The sequence below is a fragment of the Garra rufa genome, chromosome 1, assembly GCF_049309525.1.
Source record: "Garra rufa chromosome 1, GarRuf1.0, whole genome shotgun sequence".
Taxonomy (NCBI): Eukaryota; Metazoa; Chordata; class Actinopteri; order Cypriniformes; family Cyprinidae; genus Garra; species Garra rufa.
Window position 1 is genome coordinate 63,271,233 of NC_133361.1, and position 23,183 is coordinate 63,294,415.

The 23,183-nt window shown below is 29.0% G+C and overlaps 1 protein-coding gene and 1 gene segment (V, D, J or C); both read right to left on the bottom strand.

Annotated features, from left to right (window-relative positions):
* The window catches only part of LOC141337844 (protein NLRC3-like), a 204,283-nt gene that overhangs the window by 75,984 nt on the left and 105,116 nt on the right, over window positions 1-23,183 (bottom strand). The gene's annotated exons all lie outside the window — the stretch shown is intronic.
* On the bottom strand, window positions 20,781-22,099 carry LOC141338203 (immunoglobulin kappa light chain-like; the record flags this gene model as incomplete). The annotated part of the segment is given in 2 exon segments: window positions 20,781-21,100; window positions 22,069-22,099. Coding segments are annotated over 2 exon segments (351 nt in total), but the record flags the coding sequence as incomplete, so codon positions are not given.

The window sequence follows — 23,183 nt, forward strand, 5'->3', positions numbered from 1 at the left end:
AGCTGAATCCTGGAGATGCTGCTCTCTGAGTGTCAACATCACTGAGATTAGGGGGTGGATGCATGGAGTTGTTACTCTTCATAGACACACAGCTGAATCCTGGAGATGCTGCTCTCTGAGTGTCAACATCACTGAGATTAGGGGGTGGATGCATGGAGTTGTTACTCTTCATAGACACACAGCTGAATCCTGGAGATGCTGCTCTCTGAGTGTCAACATCACTGAGATTAGGGGGTGGATGCATGGAGTTGTTACTCTTCATTGACACACAGCTGAATCCTGGAGATGCTGCTCTCTGAGTGTCAACATGAGCCTCCTCTTCTCTCTCCTCATACACACTCATTTCACAGCTGATTCTCTTCTTCCTAAATAAAAGATTTGATTTCAGGCCTGTATGTGGAAAAAGTGAACATAGACTGAATTTTAACACAATTCAACTTCAGTACTATCTGGTAAGCAGAAGAGGTACAGTGACCAAAGTGGCCAGACCTTGTCATGTAACTTGTGTTGCCCTTTCAAAAAAATTGTTAAGTGTTAAATTATCATCTTCATCCTAAATGACACTGTAAACCAAGTTTTACATTTTTTTTCTGAAATGAATATATTTTACAAATGTTTCACTTGCTTGTTTCTGTATTGTATACACTGATTTATGCAGTTTATTATTCTTTAATTTAGATGTATGCAACTTATCAGAGATAAGTTTAAGTTAACAGTATAAATCTGCAGATTTTGCCACAGTTCAGGTCCAGTACTGCATTTGGCCTCTGTCTGTAGGTGATTTACTTTCAGCAAGAGACTTTTGGGTCAGTGTTAGACTGTAATTTTATGTGGTGTGCGAGACAAATTTACAGCAAAAATAGCTGTATAAATCAGATGTTTCATTACAATATGATCTGATGTAAATTCCCATGGTCAGTGATATGATATTTGCAGATACCTCGAAACATGCAGCAATAATAACAACGAAAATAACAAATATTGCAGGTAGGGCTGGGCCGATAAACGATATCATATCGAATCGCGATAAATTTTTTGTTAATAACGATGATAAGCTATAGACATTTTTTGCTCGATATGGATTAATCTAAGAGCCAATCACACAGCAGAAATATGCGACCACGGCCAATCAGCGTGCAGCGTGCGTGTGCACGTTAAAGTACAAAGTTCATTTCCTACAGCACTTTGCGAAGCAACCTTACACCAGGACGACAAAAAAAAGAGAGTGGAAGCAGCGATGAAAGAGAAACTAACCTCGAGTTATTATCCAAAGATGTTGAAGTTGTCGACAAAAAAAGGTAGCACGAATTCCGTAAGTGGTTTGACTATCTGAAAACTTTTCAGTGAATTGTTAAAACTGAAACCGAAAGCAAAAAACGCACGCGCATTCAAAAGCAATTTTAATCCCCCTTGTTTAGAGAGTGACTCCGCAATGCGCGCAAATTAGGCTACATGACATATCTAGGCTGTTATCAGAATGTAGACTATAATAGGTTGTGTATGTCTATAGCTCTGTATCATGCTTGAAATATTCCGTCTCTATTTGCACTTTGAATAATGAGAGAGTAGGCTTCTTTGATTATGGCTGAATTGTCTGCACTTAATACGATTAAGAAAGAGCTGTGTCGTAATTTTTTGATATTTATACTGTAGATTGTTTCAAAATGCAGTGGTTGCCTCTAATTTAAATAGCTCAACCTATAATAGAGAAAATAAACAATTGTGTTTATAATAATAAATAAATAAATAAATGTGTTACAAATTATGTTTTTACAATAATTTTATGTTCACATTTTGTACATTTACTCTCATTTACCATACTCTGTCACAACTTTTATTTTTTCATTTATTTTAGTAAGTTATTTTAATTTTTAAGGCCAAATCTGTAATCTGCTTTTGTTAATAAACTATACTTAAAAATGTAATTTAATGAATCCTTTAATTTTTGTGGCTTTAATCATTGTTGGGATACTATTTTAAAGCTGGCAACATCAACAGCTTATATCGAAATATATATCGTCATCGTTCAATATGGGAAAAAATTATCGAGATTACATTTTTGCCATATCGCCCAGCCCTAATTGCAGGTGAGATCATCAATCACCTGACAGCAGCTCATCATTGGCTTTGCAATGAGATCATATCATTAGCAATAATATTATTATTTATTAACAGAGCACTCCATATTTATGTATCATATAGCTGAAATAAAGTCAAATTGAAATGGCTTTGTTTTCATGAACATTATTGATTAACTAAATATCTAATTGAAGTCTACCCCAATCATGCAGTCTACACCAGGATTTAAAATTAAGTAAGAATTGCGCTGTTAAAGAATGCTATGATGACCACGAGAGGACCTGTTCGGGTCACTTAATTTTATCGTGGCCATGGCATATTGACTTGTGGGAATGTCATATTAACACACAATTACTGACACAAATGACACAAATTATTATGTTGAGGGAAGACATGCATTTCAGTTTAATGCGTAAACAAACCTGCATGACCATAGTAACCCGGGATTATTAGAGATGAATTTATTAATATTTTATTTTAAATTAAGAAATTATATTAATATTATAGAAATTAATACATGATTCAATTATTATATTAACAAATAGCAATGCCGTCTATGTGAATTCTGTCTATGCGTGATATAGACAGAATTCGAAAGTTTATTATGAATAAATATTATAATTAAATATTATAATTAAATAAAATAGGCCTACATGACAAATTTCTATCCATCCCACAGTCTTGCAAGTCTTTTAACTGATCGTCTTTTTTCTGTATTTGTATTATTATTATTACTATTATTAGCCTATTATTATTGGTTATATTTTTATTTTCATTTATATTTGTTTTTTTCCCTTCATTTCGATCTCTTAATGCTCTATATGTAAATTATACTGTAAATGCTCGACATATGCTATATGACTGGAATTTTTACTTTAATGCAGTTTAACTACAAACTATAAACTACTCTTTATAAATAGTGTTTCACTGAGGAATGAATCAGTTTCATTTGTAAATGAAAACATGCTCATTAATAGTCACATACGGGTATAATGTCAAAACTTTATTAGCATTAACAAAAACCCTAACCAGTTATTTAAAAAAAAAATAATAGCCCAATGATCAAAATGAATAGGGAAATCAATATAAACGAAAATGAAAATATAACCAATAATAATAGGCTAATATTAGTAATAATAATTATTTCGCATTTAGCTGCAAAACATGCCAACAAGCACACTAGTGATAATTTTAAGCAATGTGCAAATGTTGGTATTGTTGTTTTTATATTTAAAATTGTTGTTATTTACAACAGAAAATTTATTGCATTACATGAAAATACAGGGGGACCAATTAATATAGATTGTCTGTAATAAATTCATTTTTGTTAGTGTGACATTTATGTGATGCACTTTAACAGCCTTAAAATGTCACAGATAAATGAAATTGTCATAGCTTCATGTAAAATAACAGCCAAAATCATGATACCATATGTATATTCTATTTAAAATCATTTTATGTTTATCATATTTATATTTAAAGTCATTTACATTTACTTTAAACTTGGGGTGGGAATTTTAAAATAAAGTGCTGTACATGTAATTCAAAATTATGGTCCATTTCAGTTCATTTTTTAAAATATTGGCTGACACAAGTTATTTCAATTTACAGTCAAAATCTGTTAAACAACAATTTAAACTTCATTTAAGTTTACAGTCAAAACATGCTTTCTTAAATAATGGGTTTACATGTTATGTATATCTACAGTCAAAGTTTTGTTAGTTAAGTAACTGTTTAACCATGTTTTTTTACATCTACAGTTAAAACATGTTTCATGAAATAAGGGTTTAAACATGTTATTTAAATTCACAGTCAAAGAATGGTATTTAATTTAATGGTCTGTACGTGTTTCTTAATTACACAGATAAAACATGAAATTTCAGATTACAATTTAAGCATTTTTTGGCATTGTATAGTCAGTATACCATTTCTCGTATTGCTGTGTAAACACGTTACTTCAGTTAATGGTGTATCACCGTTATTCCCGTTAATGGCAAACGTTTGGCACCCTGTGCTGCCATGCAATACACCTTTTTTTTACGTGTTTTTTTTTTACAGTGTAGTATTCCATTTTTATGAAAAAAATAAGAGCTATTTTTCCATTAAAATTAATTAAACTGAGCCTCTTAATTTTTTCGGGTCACACTTGCTGCTTGAAATCAATTTTTTTTTTTTTTTTTTTGAAAATTTATTTTATATATTATTGTTTAATAATATATTTTGATTATTATTTAGCATTTTGAGGATATTTTATGATAGTATTAAATTTTTATTCAAGTTTAATGAGCTATTTTTCCATTAAAATTAATTAAACTGAGCCTCTTTATTTTTCGGGTCACACTTGCTGCTTGAAATCTAATTTTTTTTGGAAAATTAATTTTATATATTATTGTTTAATAATATATTTTGATTATTATTTAGCATTTTGAGGATATTTTATGATAGTATTCAATTTTTATGAAAAAATTAAGAGCTATTTTTCCATTAAAATTAATTAAACTGAGTCTCTTTATTTTTCGGGTCACACTTGCTGCTTGAAATCTAACCTTTTTTTTAGGAAAATTAATGTAATATATTTTGGATTAATAATATATTTTGATTATTATTTAACATTTTGAGGATATTTTATGATAGTATTAAATTTTTATTCAAGTTTAATGAGCTATTTTTCCATTAAAATTAATTAAACTGAGCCTCTTAATTATTCGGGTCACACTTGCTGCTTGAAATCAATTTTTTTTTTTTTTTTGGAAAATTAATTTTATATATTATTGTTTAATAATATATTTTGATTATTATTTAGCATTTTGAGGATATTTTATGATAGTATTAAATTTTTATTCAAGTTTAATGAGCTATTTTTCCATTAAAATTAATTAAACTGAGCCTCTTTATTTTTCGGGTCACACTTGCTGCTTGAAATCTAACCTTTTTTTTTTAGGAAAATTAATGTAATATATTTTGGATTAATAATATATTTTGATTATTATTTAACATTTTGAGGATATTTTATGATAGTATTAAATTTTTATTCAAGTTTAATGAGCTATTTTTCCATTAAAATTAATTAAACTGAGCCTCTTAATTATTCGGGTCACACTTGCTGCTTGAAATCAATTTATTTTTTTTTTTTTGGAAAATTAATTTTATATATTATTGTTTAATAATATATTTTGATTATTATTTAGCATTTTGAGGATATTTTATGATAGTATTAAATTTTTATTCAAGTTTAATGAGCTATTTTTCCATTAAAATTAATTAAACTGAGCCTCTTAATTTTTCGGGTCACACTTGCTGCTTGAAATCTAACTTTTTTTTTTTTTTTCTTTTTTTTTTTGGAAAATTAATTTTATATATTATTGTTTAATAATATACTTTGATTATTATTTAGCATTTTAAGGATATTTTATGATATTATTACATTTTTATGAAAAAATTAAGAGCTATTTTCCATTAAAATTAACTAAACTGAGCCTCTTTATTTTTCGGGTCACACTTGCTGCTTGAAATCTAACTTTTTTTTTTTTTTTTTTTGAAAATTAATTTTATATATTATTGTTTAATAATATATTTTGATTATTATTTAACATTTTGAGGATATTTTATAATAGTATTTCAGTTTTATGAAAAAATTAAGAGCTGTTTTTCCATTAAAATTAATTAAACTGAGTCTCTTTATTTTTCGGGTCACACTTGCTGCTTGAAATCTAACCTTTTTTTTAGGAAAATTAATGTAATATATTTTGGATTAATAATATATTTTGATTATTATTTAACATTTTGAGGATATTTTATGATAGTATTCAATTTTTATGAAAAAAATAAGAGCTATTTTTCCATTAAAATTAATTAAACTGAGCCTCCTAATTTTTTCGGGTCACACTTGCTGCTTGAAATCAAATTTTTTTTTTTTTTTTTGAAAATTAATTTTATATATTATTGTTTAATAATATATTTTGATTATTATTTAGCATTTTGAGGATATTTTATGATAGTATTAAATTTTTATTCAAGTTTAATGAGCTATTTTTCCATTAAAATTAATTAAACTGAGCCTCTTTATTTTTCGGGTCACACTTGCTGCTTGAAATCTAAATTTTTTTTGGGAAAATTAATTTTATATATTATTGTTTAATAATATATTTTGATTATTATTTAGCATTTTGAGGATATTTTATGATAGTATTCAATTTTTATGAAAAAATTAAGAGCTATTTTTCCATTAAAATTAATTAAACTGAGTCTCTTTATTTTTCGGGTCACACTTGCTGCTTGAAATCTAACCTTTTTTTTTAGGAAAATTAATGTAATATATTTTGGATTAATAATATATTTTGATTATTATTTAACATTTTGAGGATATTTTATGATAGTATTGACTTTTTATTCAAGTTTAATGAGCTATTTTTCCATTAAAATTAATTAAACTGACCCTCTTAATTTTTCGGGTCACACTTGCTGCTTGAAATCTAACTTTTTTTCTTTTTTTTTTCTTTTTTTTTTTTGGAAAATTAATTTTATATATTATTGTTTAATAATATACTTTGATTATTATTTAACATTTTGAGGATATTTTATGATAGTATAAAAATTTTTATTCAAGTTTAATGAGCTATTTTTCCATTAAAATTAATTAAACTGAGCCTCTTTATTTTTCGGGTCACACTTGCTGCTTGAAATCTAACCTTTTTTTTTTAGGAAAATTAATGTAATATATTTTGGATTAATAATATATTTTGATTATTATTTAACATTTTGAGGATATTTTATGATAGTATTAAATTTTTATTCAAGTTTAATGAGCTATTTTTCCATTAAAATTAATTAAACTGAGCCTCTTAATTATTCGGGTCACACTTGCTGCTTGAAATCAATTTTTTTTTTTTTTTTTGGAAAATTAATTTTATATATTATTGTTTAATAATATATTTTGATTATTATTTAGCATTTTGAGGATATTTTATGATAGTATAAAATTTTTATTCAAGTTTAATGAGCTATTTTTCCATTAAAATTAATTAAACTGAGCCTCTTAATTTTTCGGGTCACACTTGCTGCTTGAAATCTAACTTTTTTTTTTTTTTTTCTTTTTTTTTTTGGAAAATTAATTTTATATATTATTGTTTAATAATATACTTTGATTATTATTTAGCATTTTAAGGATATTTTATGATATTATTACATTTTTATGAAAAAATTAAGAGCTATTTTCCATTAAAATTAACTAAACTGAGCCTCTTTATTTTTCGGGTCACACTTGCTGCTTGAAATCTAACTTTTTTTTTTTTTTTTTTTGAAAATTAATTTTATATATTATTGTTTAATAATATATTTTGATTATTATTTAACATTTTGAGGATATTTTATAATAGTATTTCAGTTTTATGAAAAAATTAAGAGCTGTTTTTCCATTAAAATTAATTAAACTGAGCCTCTTTATTTTTCGGGTCACACTTGCTGCTTGAAATCTAACCTTTTTTTTAGGAAAATTAATGTAATATATTTTGGATTAATAATATATTTTGATTATTATTTAACATTTTGAGGATATTTTATGATAGTATTCAATTTTTATGAAAAAAATAAGAGCTATTTTTCCATTAAAATTAATTAAACTGAGCCTCTTAATTTTTTCGGGTCACACTTGCTGCTTGAAATCAAATTTTTTTTTTTTTTTTTGAAAATTAATTTTATATATTATTGTTTAATAATATATTTTGATTATTATTTAGCATTTTGAGGATATTTTATGATAGTATTAAATTTTTATTCAAGTTTAATGAGCTATTTTTCCATTAAAATTAATTAAACTGAGCCTCTTTATTTTTCGGGTCACACTTGCTGCTTGAAATCTAAATTTTTTTTGGGAAAATTAATTTTATATATTATTGTTTAATAATATATTTTGATTATTATTTAGCATTTTGAGGATATTTTATGATAGTATTCAATTTTTATGAAAAAATTAAGAGCTATTTTTCCATTAAAATTAATTAAACTGAGTCTCTTTATTTTTCGGGTCACACTTGCTGCTTGAAATCTAACCTTTTTTTTTAGGAAAATTAATGTAATATATTTTGGATTAATAATATATTTTGATTATTATTTAACATTTTGAGGATATTTTATGATAGTATTGACTTTTTATTCAAGTTTAATGAGCTATTTTTCCATTAAAATTAATTAAACTGACCTTCTTAATTTTTCGGGTCACACTTGCTGCTTGAAATCTAACTTTTTTTTTTTTTTTTTTCTTTTTTTTTTTTGGAAAATTAATTTTATATATTATTGTTTAATAATATACTTTGATTATTATTTAACATTTTGAGGATATTTTATGATAGTATAAAATTTTTTATTCAAGTTTAATGAGCTATTTTTCCATTAAAATTAATTAAACTGAGCCTCTTAATTTTTTCGGGTCACACTTGCTGCTTGAAATCTTTTTTTTTTTTTTTTTTGAAAATTAATTTGATATATTATTGTTTAATAATATATTTTGATTATTATTTAGCATTTTGAGGATATTTTATGATAGTATTAAATTTTTATTCAAGTTTAATGAGCTATTTTTCCATTAAAATTTATTAAATTGAGCCTCTTAATTTTTCGGGTCACACTTGCTGCTTGAAATCTAACTTTTTTTTTGGAAAACATTTTTTATATATTATTATTTAATAATATATTTTGATTATTATTTAGCATTTTAAGGATATGTTATGATATTATTAAAGATTTATGAAAAAATTAAGAGCTATTTTCCATTAAAATTAATTAAACTGAGCCTCTTTATTTTTCGGGTCACACTTGCTGCTTGAAATCTAACCTTTTTTTTTAGGAAAATTTATGTAATATATTTTTGATTAATAATATATTTTGATTATTATTTAACATTTTGAGAATATTTTATGATAGTATTCCATTTTTATGAAAAAAATAAGAGCTATTTTTCCATTAAAACTAATTAAACTGAGTCTCTTTATTTTTCGGGTCACACTTGCTGCTTGAAATCTAACCTTTTTTTTTTAGGAAAATTAATGTAATATATTTTTGATTAATAATATATTTTGATTATTATTTAACATTTTGAGGATATTTTATGATAGTATTCAATTTTTATGAAAAAAATAAGAGCTATTTTTCCATTAAAATTAATTAAACTGAGCCTCTTAATTTTTTCGGGTCACACTTGCTGCTTGAAATCATTTTTTTTTTTTTTTTTTTGAAAATTAATTTTATATATTATTGTTTAATAATATATTTTGATTATTATTTAGCATTTTGAGGATATTTTATGATAGTATTCAATTTTTATTCAAGTTTAATGAGCTATTTTTCCATTAAAATTAATTAAACTGAGCCTCTTTATTTTTCGGGTCACACTTGCTGCTTGAAATCTAATTTTTTTTTGGAAAATTAATTTTATATATTATTGTTTAATAATATATTTTGATTATTATTTAGCATTTTGAGGATATTTTATGATAGTATTCAATTTTTATGAAAAAATTAAGAGCTATTTTTCCATTAAAATTAATTAAACTGAGTCTCTTTATTTTTCGGGTCACACTTGCTGCTTGAAATCTAACCTTTTTTTTAGGAAAATTAATGTAATATATTTTGGATTAATAATATATTTTGATTATTATTTAACATTTTGAGGATATTTTATGATAGTATTAAATTTTTATTCAAGTTTAATGAGCTATTTTTCCATTAAAATTAATTAAATTGAGCCTCTTAATTTTTCGGGTCACACTTGCTGCTTGAAATCTAACTTTTTTTTTGGAAAACATTTTTTATATATTATTATTTAATAATAAATTTTGATTATTATTTAGCATTTTAAGGATATTTTATGATATTATTAAAGATTTATGAAAAAATTAAGAGCTATTTTCCATTAAAATTAATTAAACTGAGCCTCTTTATTTTTCGGGTCACACTTGCTGCTTGAAATCTAATTTTTTTTTGGAAAATTAATTTTATATATTATTGTTTAATAATATATTTTGATTATTATTTAGCATTTTGAGGATATTTTATGATAGTATTCAATTTTTATGAAAAAATTAAGAGCTATTTTTCCATTAAAATTAATTAAACTGAGTCTCTTTATTTTTCGGGTCACACTTGCTGCTTGAAATCTAACCTTTTTTTTAGGAAAATTAATGTAATATATTTTGGATTAATAATATATTTTGATTATTATTTAACATTTTGAGGATATTTTATGATAGTATTAAATTTTTATTCAAGTTTAATGAGCTATTTTTCCATTAAAATTAATTAAACTGAGCCTCTTAATTATTCGGGTCACACTTGCTGCTTGAAATCAATTTTTTTTTTTTTTTTTTTTTTGGAAAATTAATTTTATATATTATTGTTTAATAATATATTTTGATTATTATTTAGCATTTTGAGGATATTTTATGATAGTATTAAATTTTTATTCAAGTTTAATGAGCTATTTTTCCATTAAAATTAATTAAACTGAGCCTCTTTATTTTTCGGGTCACACTTGCTGCTTGAAATCTAACCTTTTTTTTTTTTTAGGAAAATTAATGTAATATATTTTGGATTAATAATATATTTTGATTATTATTTAACATTTTGAGGATATTTTATGATAGTATTGACTTTTTATTCAAGTTTAATGAGCTATTTTTCCATTAAAATTAATTAAACTGAGCCTCTTAATTTTTCGGGTCACACTTGCTGCTTGAAATCTAACTTTTTTTTTTTTTTTTTCTTTTTTTTTTGGAAAATTAATTTTATATATTATTGTTTAATAATATACTTTGATTATTATTCAACATTTTGAGGATATTTTATGATAGTATAAATTTTTTATTCAAGTTTAATGAGCTATTTTTCCATTAAAATTAATTAAACTGAGCCTCTTAATTTTTTCGGGTCACACTTGCTGCTTGAAATCAATTTTTTTTTTTTTTTGAAAATTAATTTTATATATTATTGTTTAATAATATATTTTGATTATTATTTAGCATTTTGAGGATATTTTATGATAGTATTAAATTTTTATTCAAGTTTAATGAGCTATTTTTCCATTAAAATTAATTAAATTGAGCCTCTTAATTTTTCGGGTCACACTTGCTGCTTGAAATCTAACTTTTTTTTGGAAAAATTTTTTAATATATTATTATTTAATAATATATTTTGATTATTATTTAGCATTTTAAGGATATTTTATGATATTATTAAATATTTATGAAAAAATTAAGAGCTATTTTCCATTAAAATTAATTAAACTGAGCCTCTTTTTTTTTCGGGTCACACTTGCTGCTTGAAATCTAACCTTTTTTTTAGGAAAATTTATGTAATATATTTTTGATTAATAATATATTTTGATTATTATTTAACATTTTGAGAATATTTTATGATAGTATTCCATTTTTATGAAAAAAATAAGAGCTATTTTTCCATTAAAATTAATTAAACTGAGCCTCTTAATTTTTTCGGGTCACACTTGCTGCTTGAAATCAATTTTTTTTTTTTTTTTTTGAAAATTTATTTTATATATTATTGTTTAATAATATATTTTGATTATTATTTAGCATTTTGAGGATATTTTATGATAGTATTAAATTTTTATTCAAGTTTAATGAGCTATTTTTCCATTAAAATTAATTAAACTGAGCCTCTTTATTTTTCGGGTCACACTTGCTGCTTGAAATCTAATTTTTTTTGGAAAATTAATTTTATATATTATTGTTTAATAATATATTTTGATTATTATTTAGCATTTTGAGGATATTTTATGATAGTATTCAATTTTTATGAAAAAATTAAGAGCTATTTTTCCATTAAAATTAATTAAACTGAGTCTCTTTATTTTTCGGGTCACACTTGCTGCTTGAAATCTAACCTTTTTTTTAGGAAAATTAATGTAATATATTTTGGATTAATAATATATTTTGATTATTATTTAACATTTTGAGGATATTTTATGATAGTATTAAATTTTTATTCAAGTTTAATGAGCTATTTTTCCATTAAAATTAATTAAACTGAGCCTCTTAATTATTCGGGTCACACTTGCTGCTTGAAATCAATTTTTTTTTTTTTTTTTTTTTGGAAAATTAATTTTATATATTATTGTTTAATAATATATTTTGATTATTATTTAGCATTTTGAGGATATTTTATGATAGTATTAAATTTTTATTCAAGTTTAATGAGCTATTTTTCCATTAAAATTAATTAAACTGAGCCTCTTTATTTTTCGGGTCACACTTGCTGCTTGAAATCTAACCTTTTTTTTTTTTTAGGAAAATTAATGTAATATATTTTGGATTAATAATATATTTTGATTATTATTTAACATTTTGAGGATATTTTATGATAGTATTGACTTTTTATTCAAGTTTAATGAGCTATTTTTCCATTAAAATTAATTAAACTGAGCCTCTTAATTTTTCGGGTCACACTTGCTGCTTGAAATCTAACTTTTTTTTTTTTTTTTTCTTTTTTTTTTGGAAAATTAATTTTATATATTATTGTTTAATAATATACTTTGATTATTATTTAACATTTTGAGGATATTTTATGATAGTATAAATTTTTTTATTCAAGTTTAATGAGCTATTTTTCCATTAAAATTAATTAAACTGAGCCTCTTAATTTTTTCGGGTCACACTTGCTGCTTGAAATCAATTTTTTTTTTTTTGAAAATTAATTTTATATATTATTGTTTAATAATATATTTTGATTATTATTTAGCATTTTGAGGATATTTTATGATAGTATTAAATTTTTATTCAAGTTTAATGAGCTATTTTTCCATTAAAATTAATTAAATTGAGCCTCTTAATTTTTCGGGTCACACTTGCTGCTTGAAATCTAACTTTTTTTTTGGAAATTTTTTTTAATATATTATTATTTAATAATATATTTTGATTATTATTTAGCATTTTAAGGATATTTTATGATATTATTAAATTTTTATGAAAAAATTAAGAGCTATTTTCCATTAAAATTAATTAAACTGAGCCTCTTTATTTTTCGGGTCACACTTGGTGCTTAAAATCTAACCTTTTTTTTAGGAAGATTTATGTAATATATTTTTGATTAATAATATATTTTGATTATTATTTAACATTTTGAGAATATTTTATGATAGTATTCCATTTTTATGAAAAAAATAAGAGCTATTTTTCCATTAAAACTAATTAAACTGAGTCTCTTTATTTTTCGGGTCACACTTGCTGCTTGAAATCTAACCTTTTTTTTAGGAAAATGTATGTAATATATTTTTGATTAATAATATATTTTGATTATTATTTAACATTTTGAGAATATTTTATGATACACTGTAAAAAATAAATGTATTTTTACAGAGAAAAAACAGTAGAATTTTACAGTCAAATCACAGTTTGATCAGAACTGTGAATTTCCATAAAAATGCATACATTGACACCAAATGTACATTTTACCTGTTGTTTAACTGATTATGTGTGTTACTGAAAAAAAATGGCATTTTCCTTTAATTAAAAGTAATTGTTATATATTAGTAACCTTACATGTCCTTAAAAAAACGTTCATATATCATATTTTTTCAGAGTTGGGAAAAATGTATTTTTACAAATTAAAAACAGTAGAATTTTACAGTCAAATCACATTTGGATCAGAACTGTAAATTTCCATAAAAATGCATACATTGACACCAAATGTAGCCTACATGTTGTCAGCAATTTAACTGGTTTTAATATGTGTTACTGGAAAGCGTAATTTGCGGCGGCACGGGTGAGACGTCCGCACCACTTTTGCCAAAGGAGCCACTTTGTCCCCACCACTTTTTCAAACACCTCGCTGCACGGATGTACCCAGTAACGATTTTAGGTAGCTGAGAATTCATATAATTCGTTTCTTAAAGAGGTGATCAGGCGCTGGAATGTGTTGTTTCTGAAAACATACTGACTGCTCGTTGCCGCCGTTATCAGTGGCTGAAGGCAACAGTCAGTGTTCCCTTGTGGCTCGTGCGCAGTCTTCACAGTTCACGCAAACGAGCGCTTTAATCAGTCGCTTAACACTATTGCAGAGACCCTGATTTTGTTGTGGTGAAATGACAACATAAATGCACACAAACATGTTTGTATTCTTGATATACAATCATGGATCAACATCTTTGGTTTTTAATGATGATTATTTAATGAAAAAAAAAAACATAATCGACCTTGGACTCGAACTTTCAAGCACCTGGCAGCATCTACAGTACAAAGACTCAGCCACCAGCCCATCGGAAAGCTAGTTACACACATGATAAAAATTAGATCTGTGGCATCGGAACCATTGTACGTGGATGGGACAAGACCCACCCACTTTTAAAGACCAATGATATTGGACCCACCCACTTTTACCGTCTCTAATTCAACAAATATGTCTGTGCACTTTTCAGAGCGCCATCAGACTCAGTCAAATCCATTGTATGAGGAATGCTTTAATAAATTAAATTTCATTTAGCCTTAAATTACATGCTGCTGTTTCCTAAAAATTATTCCACTTGGCTTATTCAGAGTCCAAACAGTGGCGTAGCGCAAACTGCGTTGGCCCACCCGCAAGAGTGGAGGCGGGGCCCCTCACCGCATAATTAGATGGGGGATTCACCTTTTCATTAAAAATCGTTAATTAGTACTGTGGAATTTAATAGTATGTAATTATTTCGTATTTATTTATTAAGAACTTTTCACTCACACAAAAAAAAAGAATATTATCATAATCGCCAAACACGGTAGGCTGCAATTACTACCAAAATAAAAGTCCTATACGTTCACCTTATAAAAACGCTTTAATTATTTATTCGAGTCAATTTTTTGGTGGGGGGCCCCCCCGCAGTGCGTGCCCTGCGGGCCCGTCCGCTACGCCACTGAGTCCATATAAATTAAACTCACTCCGGGTTTTCACTAGTCGCTCAAGTCTGCTGCACTCCCGAGACAGTAAACAAAGCAGCTTAACTTCTTCTCAGATACACCTAACCCTACCTAATACTTTATTTCAACTTTTCGATTATTTCATTCATTTTTATTGAAAACAAATGCCTTTCCGATGTGATATAAGTGAAAAGGAAGACGATTTCGAAAACGATTTCACCAAAAGGCGGACGCGAACTCGGGTCTCCCGCGTCAAAAACAATTTGTTACGCATCTTACCACTTACGCCACTGAAAATGCTTTTAAATTATTGTCTTTTGTAATATTTGTAAAGATGGCCTATTTGCATTGTGTAAAAAGACAAATTAAATAAAAGGCACCAGACTACAGAAAATGGCATATACCACAGTATATTGTTTTCTGGGGAAGGACCCACCCACATTTATTTTGCTTCTGACGCCCAAGGATCTGTCAATAAAATAAAATAAATATATAATTGAAACAATGGGCGTCGGAAGCAAAATAAATGTGGGTGGGTCCTCCCCCAGAAAAAAAAATACTGTAGTATAGTGCATTTTCTGTAGTCTGGTGCCTTTTAGTTAATGTCTTTTTACACAGTGCAAATAGGCCGTATTTACAAATACTACAAATGACGACAGTACTGAACATTCTCAGTGGCGTAAGTGATAATACGAGTAACTAAAGATTCTGACGCGAGAGACCCGAGTTCGTGTCCGTGAAGTCGTTTTCGAAATTGTCTCCCTTTTTACTTCTCATATCACATCGGAAAGGCATTTGTTTTCAGTAAAAATTAATGAAATAATCGAAAAGTTGAAATAAAGTATCGGGTAGGGTTAGGTGTATCTGAGCAGAAGGTAGGCCCTACTCTGCTTGGTTTACTTTGCTGTGTCTCGGGAGTGCAGCAGACGCGAGAGAAAACCCGGAATGAGTTTAATTTATATGGACTCCGAATGAGCCGAGTGGAATGGATTTGAGGAAACGGCAGCGTGTAATTTAAGGCTGTAGCTAAATGGAGTTTAATTTATTAGGGCATTCATCATACAATCTGACGGCACTCTGAAAAGTTACATATTTGCTGAATTAGAGATTGTAAAAGTGGGTGGGTCCTGTCCCACCCACGTAAATTCCGACGCCCATGATTGAAACCGATTTCTGTAGCTACACGTTATTTTTTTCTGCAATCGTTATTGCACAAATTTTATAAAACACCTTCTTGGCAGAGGCCATTTACACTGGCTCCACCCACGTCTGGTTGGCATAGACAACACTACAAAACTAGAACGAGATTGCTAAAGTCTCGGCTGGCATAGGGTGTACGGCGTGAAGCCATTGATACAAACGACCGGTGTTCAAATCTTCTGTTTGCTAAAGTACTCTCTTTTCCTATCAAATAGAAAAGACATTAATTAAAATGAAAGAAATATATATATGAAAAAAAATATATATATTTTTAAGTTTATAAAGGCAAAGTACTACAAATACATATACAGTGAGGTCAAGCTAAAAAAGATAATTGCCCATGCCTTTTCATTCAGATCATGAACACCCTAAAAATAATGAAATAACTCATTTAAAAATGCTTTGAAAGTTACATTTTATTGCACCTTCACAATATACACCAAAACAGAAAACAGCTTTTGTATTCTTAATCACATTTTATGGTCAATGGCACTTCACAGGTCAAGTATTTATCTTAACATCAAAAAGTAAATTCCATTGCATTCACAATTTGGGAGGCATAGCTAATCATTTCCAGCAAAAGTCATGCTTCAAGACACAAATGTGTAGCTACATTTAAAAAAATTAAAATAAATTAATAAAAATAAAAATTAGCCTGTCGGGCCTGGATACTAATAATATAGAACAGTACTAGTTTTGAAGGAACAAGGCGTTACAGTCCAAAAAGTTTGGCCTGTACTGTGGAGACGAATGTCACGTTTCTGAATGCCTGCATCTGTGGGGGACACAAAGAGTTATAGTTAAAACAAACCAAAAGAGTGGAAACAAATGAACATTTACAAAATTATCTAATTTGAGGCCACACACTCCTCACATTTATTTCAGTTACTCAAAACATTGGTGTACTTTGTCAGTGATGAATGATAAACACAGGCAATAAAGTCAAGTGCTGCTCTGTATACAAAACAGCATAGAGCTCCCTGCTCAAAATAAAAGACTATACCTGTTATTCTCCCCAGTCAAATGCAGCAATTTTTGATGTGAGACTCAATACTTTTGGGTTGACAGAGTACACTCGCTTTTTCTCTCCCTTTTCCACCTTGGTACCTTTATGAGGATTTATCCTGAAGATGCACCTTTAAAACACACACACACACACACACACACACACACACACACACACACACACACACAAAATAGTTACAATAACCTTAATTTCTGCACATTTCTTAACCTAGTGAATGCAGCCTATGACTTACCTTTGCAAGAATTCTAGCGTGGCCCCCAGTTCAACAGGGTAACTTATGTTCAATATGTAATAGAGGGAAAACATCAGATACAGGGCCTCAGTAAAATTCAAAAGATGTTCATTTACAATCATCTGGTCTACTGCTACCATGTAAACACTGGCTGTCAGTGGGTTCTCTCCTGTGAACAAACAAATACCAGCAAGCAAGATTTACAAAAGGTGAATTCTGCAGATTTCATATTAAGTCAACCACAATCAGTAATTGTGGTGTAAGCTTGTCAAATTAAGTGATCATATTAAATGATACCCACCACACACTATTATACATGGAGTAGGTGGAAGCTGCTCTGGGCATATATCGTTTGGAACACAAGTGTCTTCAACCATCACAAGAAACCGGTCTTCGTCATTTTTGAAATGGGCGAGCAACAACATCACTGCCCCACAAACATGATCTCCTCCAGTTCGAATCTTGGTGAGGATTCTTCCTGCTCTGCTTGCCCTCTCTGTGCACTGAAACTGAAACTACTCAGATATTCTTCTGAATTTACTGGTAGTGGCTTCTTCAAAGCTGTCGTTCATGTCAATGCCAGTGAGTTCTTTGAAATGTGCTTTCATTCCTGCAGTCTGGAAAACAACATGGATACTGAGCATTCGCTTCATGTCTGTGTAAGATCTGATGACTAACATATCCCTTAACTATCTTAAGAGAGCAATCACAAAATTTGCACCAATACATCAATATAGTTGAAGGTTACACACCTGAATTTATTTTTTGTAGCCATGGTTTACACTCCTGTTTAAAAGTTCGATTAAGATTTTTTTTCCCCCTCGAATGAAAAGAATACTTTTATTCAGCATGGGTGCATTAAATTGATAGAAAGTGACAGTAAAGACTCCTACAAAATATTTAAAAGTTTTACATTTCAAATAAATTATGTCTATTAAATTTTCTGTTCATCAAAGAATACTGAAAAAAAAAAAAAATCTGAATTAGAATGACTTCTGAGGGATCACATGAGACTGAAGACTGGAGTAATGATGCTGAAAAGTCAGCTTGGTATCACAAAAATAAATTACAATTTAAAATATATTACAATATAAACTTGTATTTTAAATTGAAATATAATTAATCTTCTTACCGTTTTATCAAAAAATGTAGACTTGGTGAGCATAAAAAAATATTTCACAAACATTAAAAAAATATAAGCAAATGATAAATTATTTTTCTCTTTGAATTTGGGGTGAAAATCTTTTGTGAGCAATTTTTTAATAATTTGGCTTGACTTTAGCTATATACAGTACTTATGTATTATAAATACATCCTATAGGGGACAACACAGAGAAAGCTCATCACTCATAATCTTTGAAAGCTCATACACAGATATGAAACAGTAAAACTTCAGGTGCATCCTGTGTGTGGAAGAAAATCTCCATGGCTCACTTCAGCTCTATAAAAGAAACTTAGTTAAGAAACACCTCATAAACTTCAGAACCTCTTTACGAGGTTTATTGAAATAAAGAAAGTTGAACTATTTAAACGCACCGAATCAAACTCTAGTCAAATTAGAAGTGTGGCCTAAAACTCACATTAGCATTTGCAGAGGAGATTCTGTTCATCTCAGAATATTATCTGTGTCTCCAGTGCTGCATGTATAAACCACAAGAGGTTTGTTTACAAGAAATAAATATTTACAATTGAAACCACTGTTTTAAGCTTTATCAAACATTTCATCCTAATAAATACTGTTCGCATCTGTCTGCTATGGAAAAGATACTGAATGATGTTCTTGACAAAAGTAACGTTATTCAGCTTTATCACGAATCAGTGCTATAATGAGTGCTATTGTTTAATACATCTTTGAGGTGTTGCGTTTCTATTTAAGCTTATTTAGACATTTTTACTCAGAAGAGGTACTAACATATTGTACGCTGAGGTAAAACAGTGCCTCTACTGCTGTCATGAAAATACTACTACTAGGTTTTATGAAGCATTTTAAAGCTAATCTAATGTAACAAAATGTAGGTTTTATCAGTTTTAAACCATCGTTTATGCAAAATGGAAATACTTGTGTGTCTTTCTAACATCCACAGATGAGGATACAACTGTAACATGAAACAACATGTGGATCTGGAAAGGTCGATATGACCAAAATCAGGTTCTGCCAGGCACTCAAGCAACCTGAGTGATGACGCACAGTCGAGTCCACAAGACGGAGGGACGGCCATAAATATGTCAACTGGAATGCAGTTTTTCTGCTCTAATTACCCTGAACATTTACATATACAGCAGCACTTTGCATTGGCAGTTCATGCTTCAATGCTTTGAAAGTGTTTATAGGTCTGAGTTTAACACAGAACAGAATCGTCATCAGTGTCACAGAACAACAATGACTTCCATCGCCATTTTTATCTTGATGCTTGCAGTATTTTATCAGGGTTTGTATAATTAGCCTAGATCTATATTGCATAAACTAACTTGTGTCATACTTGATATTTCATGGCATATGTGACTCTTTTAGAGTGCCGAGGACAGGTCGTCATCACTCACACACCTTTAACAACAGCAGCCCAACCAGGACAAGAAGTACGATTAAACTGCAAAGCCAACAGGCCGGTGCATCTTAATGACCACATGGCTTGGTACTTCAGGGAACCTGGAGGAGCTACTAAGCTACTCATATACCGTGCCACAAATCGATTCACTGGAACTCCATCTAGATTCACAGGAAGTGGGCATGGAGCTGACTTCACGCTGACCATCAGTGGAGTCCGGCCTGAAGATGCAGGACATTATTTCTGTCAGAGTGACCACACTGGTGCAATATTCACACAGTGATAAAGAGCCGTACAAAAACCTCCGTCACACTACACTGATACAGCTTTGATTTGAATACTGAAAGCCATTTGAACACTGAAACTGTTTTTTTTTTTTTTTGTTAACAACAGCAACGCTGATTACTCAATTTGTAATCGACTGCAGGTGTTGTCATGCTTCACTGAGAGAAGCTTATTTGAGTATCTGACATGAAATACTTTAAGGAAGTTAATGTTTCGCACAAGGTCACAGAAGTCATTCTAGAACATTTTAAGCATTTCAAATTCTTTTGTAACTATTGAATTATAATTCATTTAGACTTCAAGATCACCCTGTGTTATTTGAGAGGCCACCTGATATTAGTAGAATATTTATTGTAATATTTGTACTTTAAACATTTATTTGTTAAAGCAGAACCAAGACGAGAATCAAAGATATCAAGGCTTTTATTTCAGATAAAAGAGACAAATCATTGCATGCTCTTGTTTGAATTAAATCAGAGAAGCAGAAGTGAGACATGAGCAGGAAGGCAGCAGCAGATCTACTGTGAGCACTGATCTCTGGTCAGTTGTTGAGTGACGGCAGGCTGGCCGCTGCGTGTGGCCTCACAGCTCACTGAGACGCTCTCCATCCACTGCTGCTCAGAGAGAGTCAGGCTGCTGCTCCAGCTGTACAGACCGTCCTTCTGCAGGAGCCCAGCGCTGCTGTCCTGAGACTCACTGCTGCTGTCGTCCACCTTCAAGCTCAGGCTCCAGTCTGACGGGAAACCCTCGCTGGCCACACACACCAGTGTCGCTGTGCTCTTTGATGAAATCTCTGTGCTGGACGGGGGCAGGATGCTCACTTTAGGAGGAGTGACACCTGAGAAGAGATCAGAGCAGCAGGACAACAGAGAACACTCTTAACAGACACTTGAACATTATAATTGTAATTTTATTACAGATGAATGTAACACACAACATTACTACTATCTTTTTAGATAAAGCAAAACATGATGAACGTTTTTCAAGACTGATTAAATGTAATCATATTGACAGATGTTTAATAAAAAGTTTGGGAAGCCATGGAGTTAGTAACTATAAACTTTTGCTCTGCTTGGATGTTTTCACTAACATACATGCAGAACAGAGTCAATAATGAAGGTTATTGAAAAATGAATGTGTTCTCAGCCTTTGCGAAAAAGGAGTACACTTATTTTGATGTGTTGACTAACACTAAAGCACATGTAAAATATTTTATTATAAGTTTAAACTATAGTGTGTAATTTGATATATTTTAAAATTACTAAATTGCAAAACACTTCGTCATTACAAATAACATGCAATTAAGTGTTCAAAAATATATTGCAGCCACTTCAGACTTTAGTATATTATTTTAAAGTGTATTTTTCCATAATAAGTACCATAACTCTATATGCTGAACTGTAGTCCTGCCAGCAAGGAGTAAAATACATTTAATGTCAAGTTGACAAGTTTAAATTATAAATTTGCACACAAATCCATTCAAACATCTTTTGGCCAAAATAACAATTTGATATATTAGTATGTCGCCTTTGACTGTTGCTATATTCCACATATTATGACAAATTGATCTAATAGCATGTTGGTAGTAAAGACTTTTATAGTAAGTAACTTTTATAGTAACTTTTAATTTTGTAGTTTGACTCTCAAATATAAACTTACACTAAGAAATATTTTGCTGTTAGCATATCAAGTAGAAAAGTAGTTTTTTCCCCCTAATACATAGGAAAACATTCAAATTATAATGTCATACTTTTTTGTAATATGACTATATTGTATTGTTTTAAAAAGATTTAAATATTTACTTACTGCCAACATCCAGTCTGGTGCCGCCGCCGAAAGTTAATCACAGTGATACAAACTAATAGAGCAGCTGAACAAACCTCTGCACGCTTCAGCAGCTGCTCTGTTCACTGCATCTCCAAAACGACTGCTTTACCTCTACTTGCTATTGTGATCAAATCTATTTCAATAATAAAAACTATTAATTGTGTTTTTAAAAAGGAAAAAAAAAAACCTGTAAAATTTGATTGCACTCTTAAACATTGCAATCTAAGCTCCAGCTGATTCACTGATGGTAAACTAATGAATGTTCATGAAATATCATCAAAAATAGGAAACGCTTGAGAAATATCAGCTGATACTAATACAAAGTATTTGTATTTATGGAAAATGTACATTTAATAACTGTTAAAATTAATTTAATTTAAAAATGCAATATCTGACACATATGTGAGACATTATCTCCTAAAAGGAAGCAGCTTTGAATAAGTGCACCACCCCTCTGTTTAAAACTGACTGTCATCGATCAGGACTGAAAACAGCAGCTCTGGTCTGTTCTCACTCAATCTTAGCAAAGATGGCTGCAAACGCTCTGATGATCTGCTCTCTACTGCTTTCTATTGCTGGTAAGATTAAAGCAAATATTTAGTGATTTTATGAATGCTTTTTATCATGTTTCTAATGTGTCATCTGTTTGACTGTAACATTGTTGGCAGGTTGTTTTGCTGAGATCATTCTGACTCAGAGTCCATCAGTGGATTTGGTGTCTGTGGGAAGCAGCGTCACTCTCAACTGCAGGTCCAGCACTGACAGATTTACATCCAGTTTAGCCTGGTATCATCAGAGACCCGGACAAACACCCAGACTCCTGTTCTCTAGTGTTGGTAGCAAAGTGTCTGGAGTTTCTGAGAGATTCACTGATGGGAGATCAGGAACAAACTTTATGCTCAAAATCAGAAATGTCCAGTCTGAAGATGCAGGAGATTATTACTGTCAACAGCATTATGAAACACCACGAACACAGTGATACAGAGCCGTACAAAAACCCCTCCAGTAAAAGAGGAACTACTGATTTAGACAAACACTGCACACATGTAACACTGTGACTGTTTTTAAAACTCTGAACAATTCATATCATACTA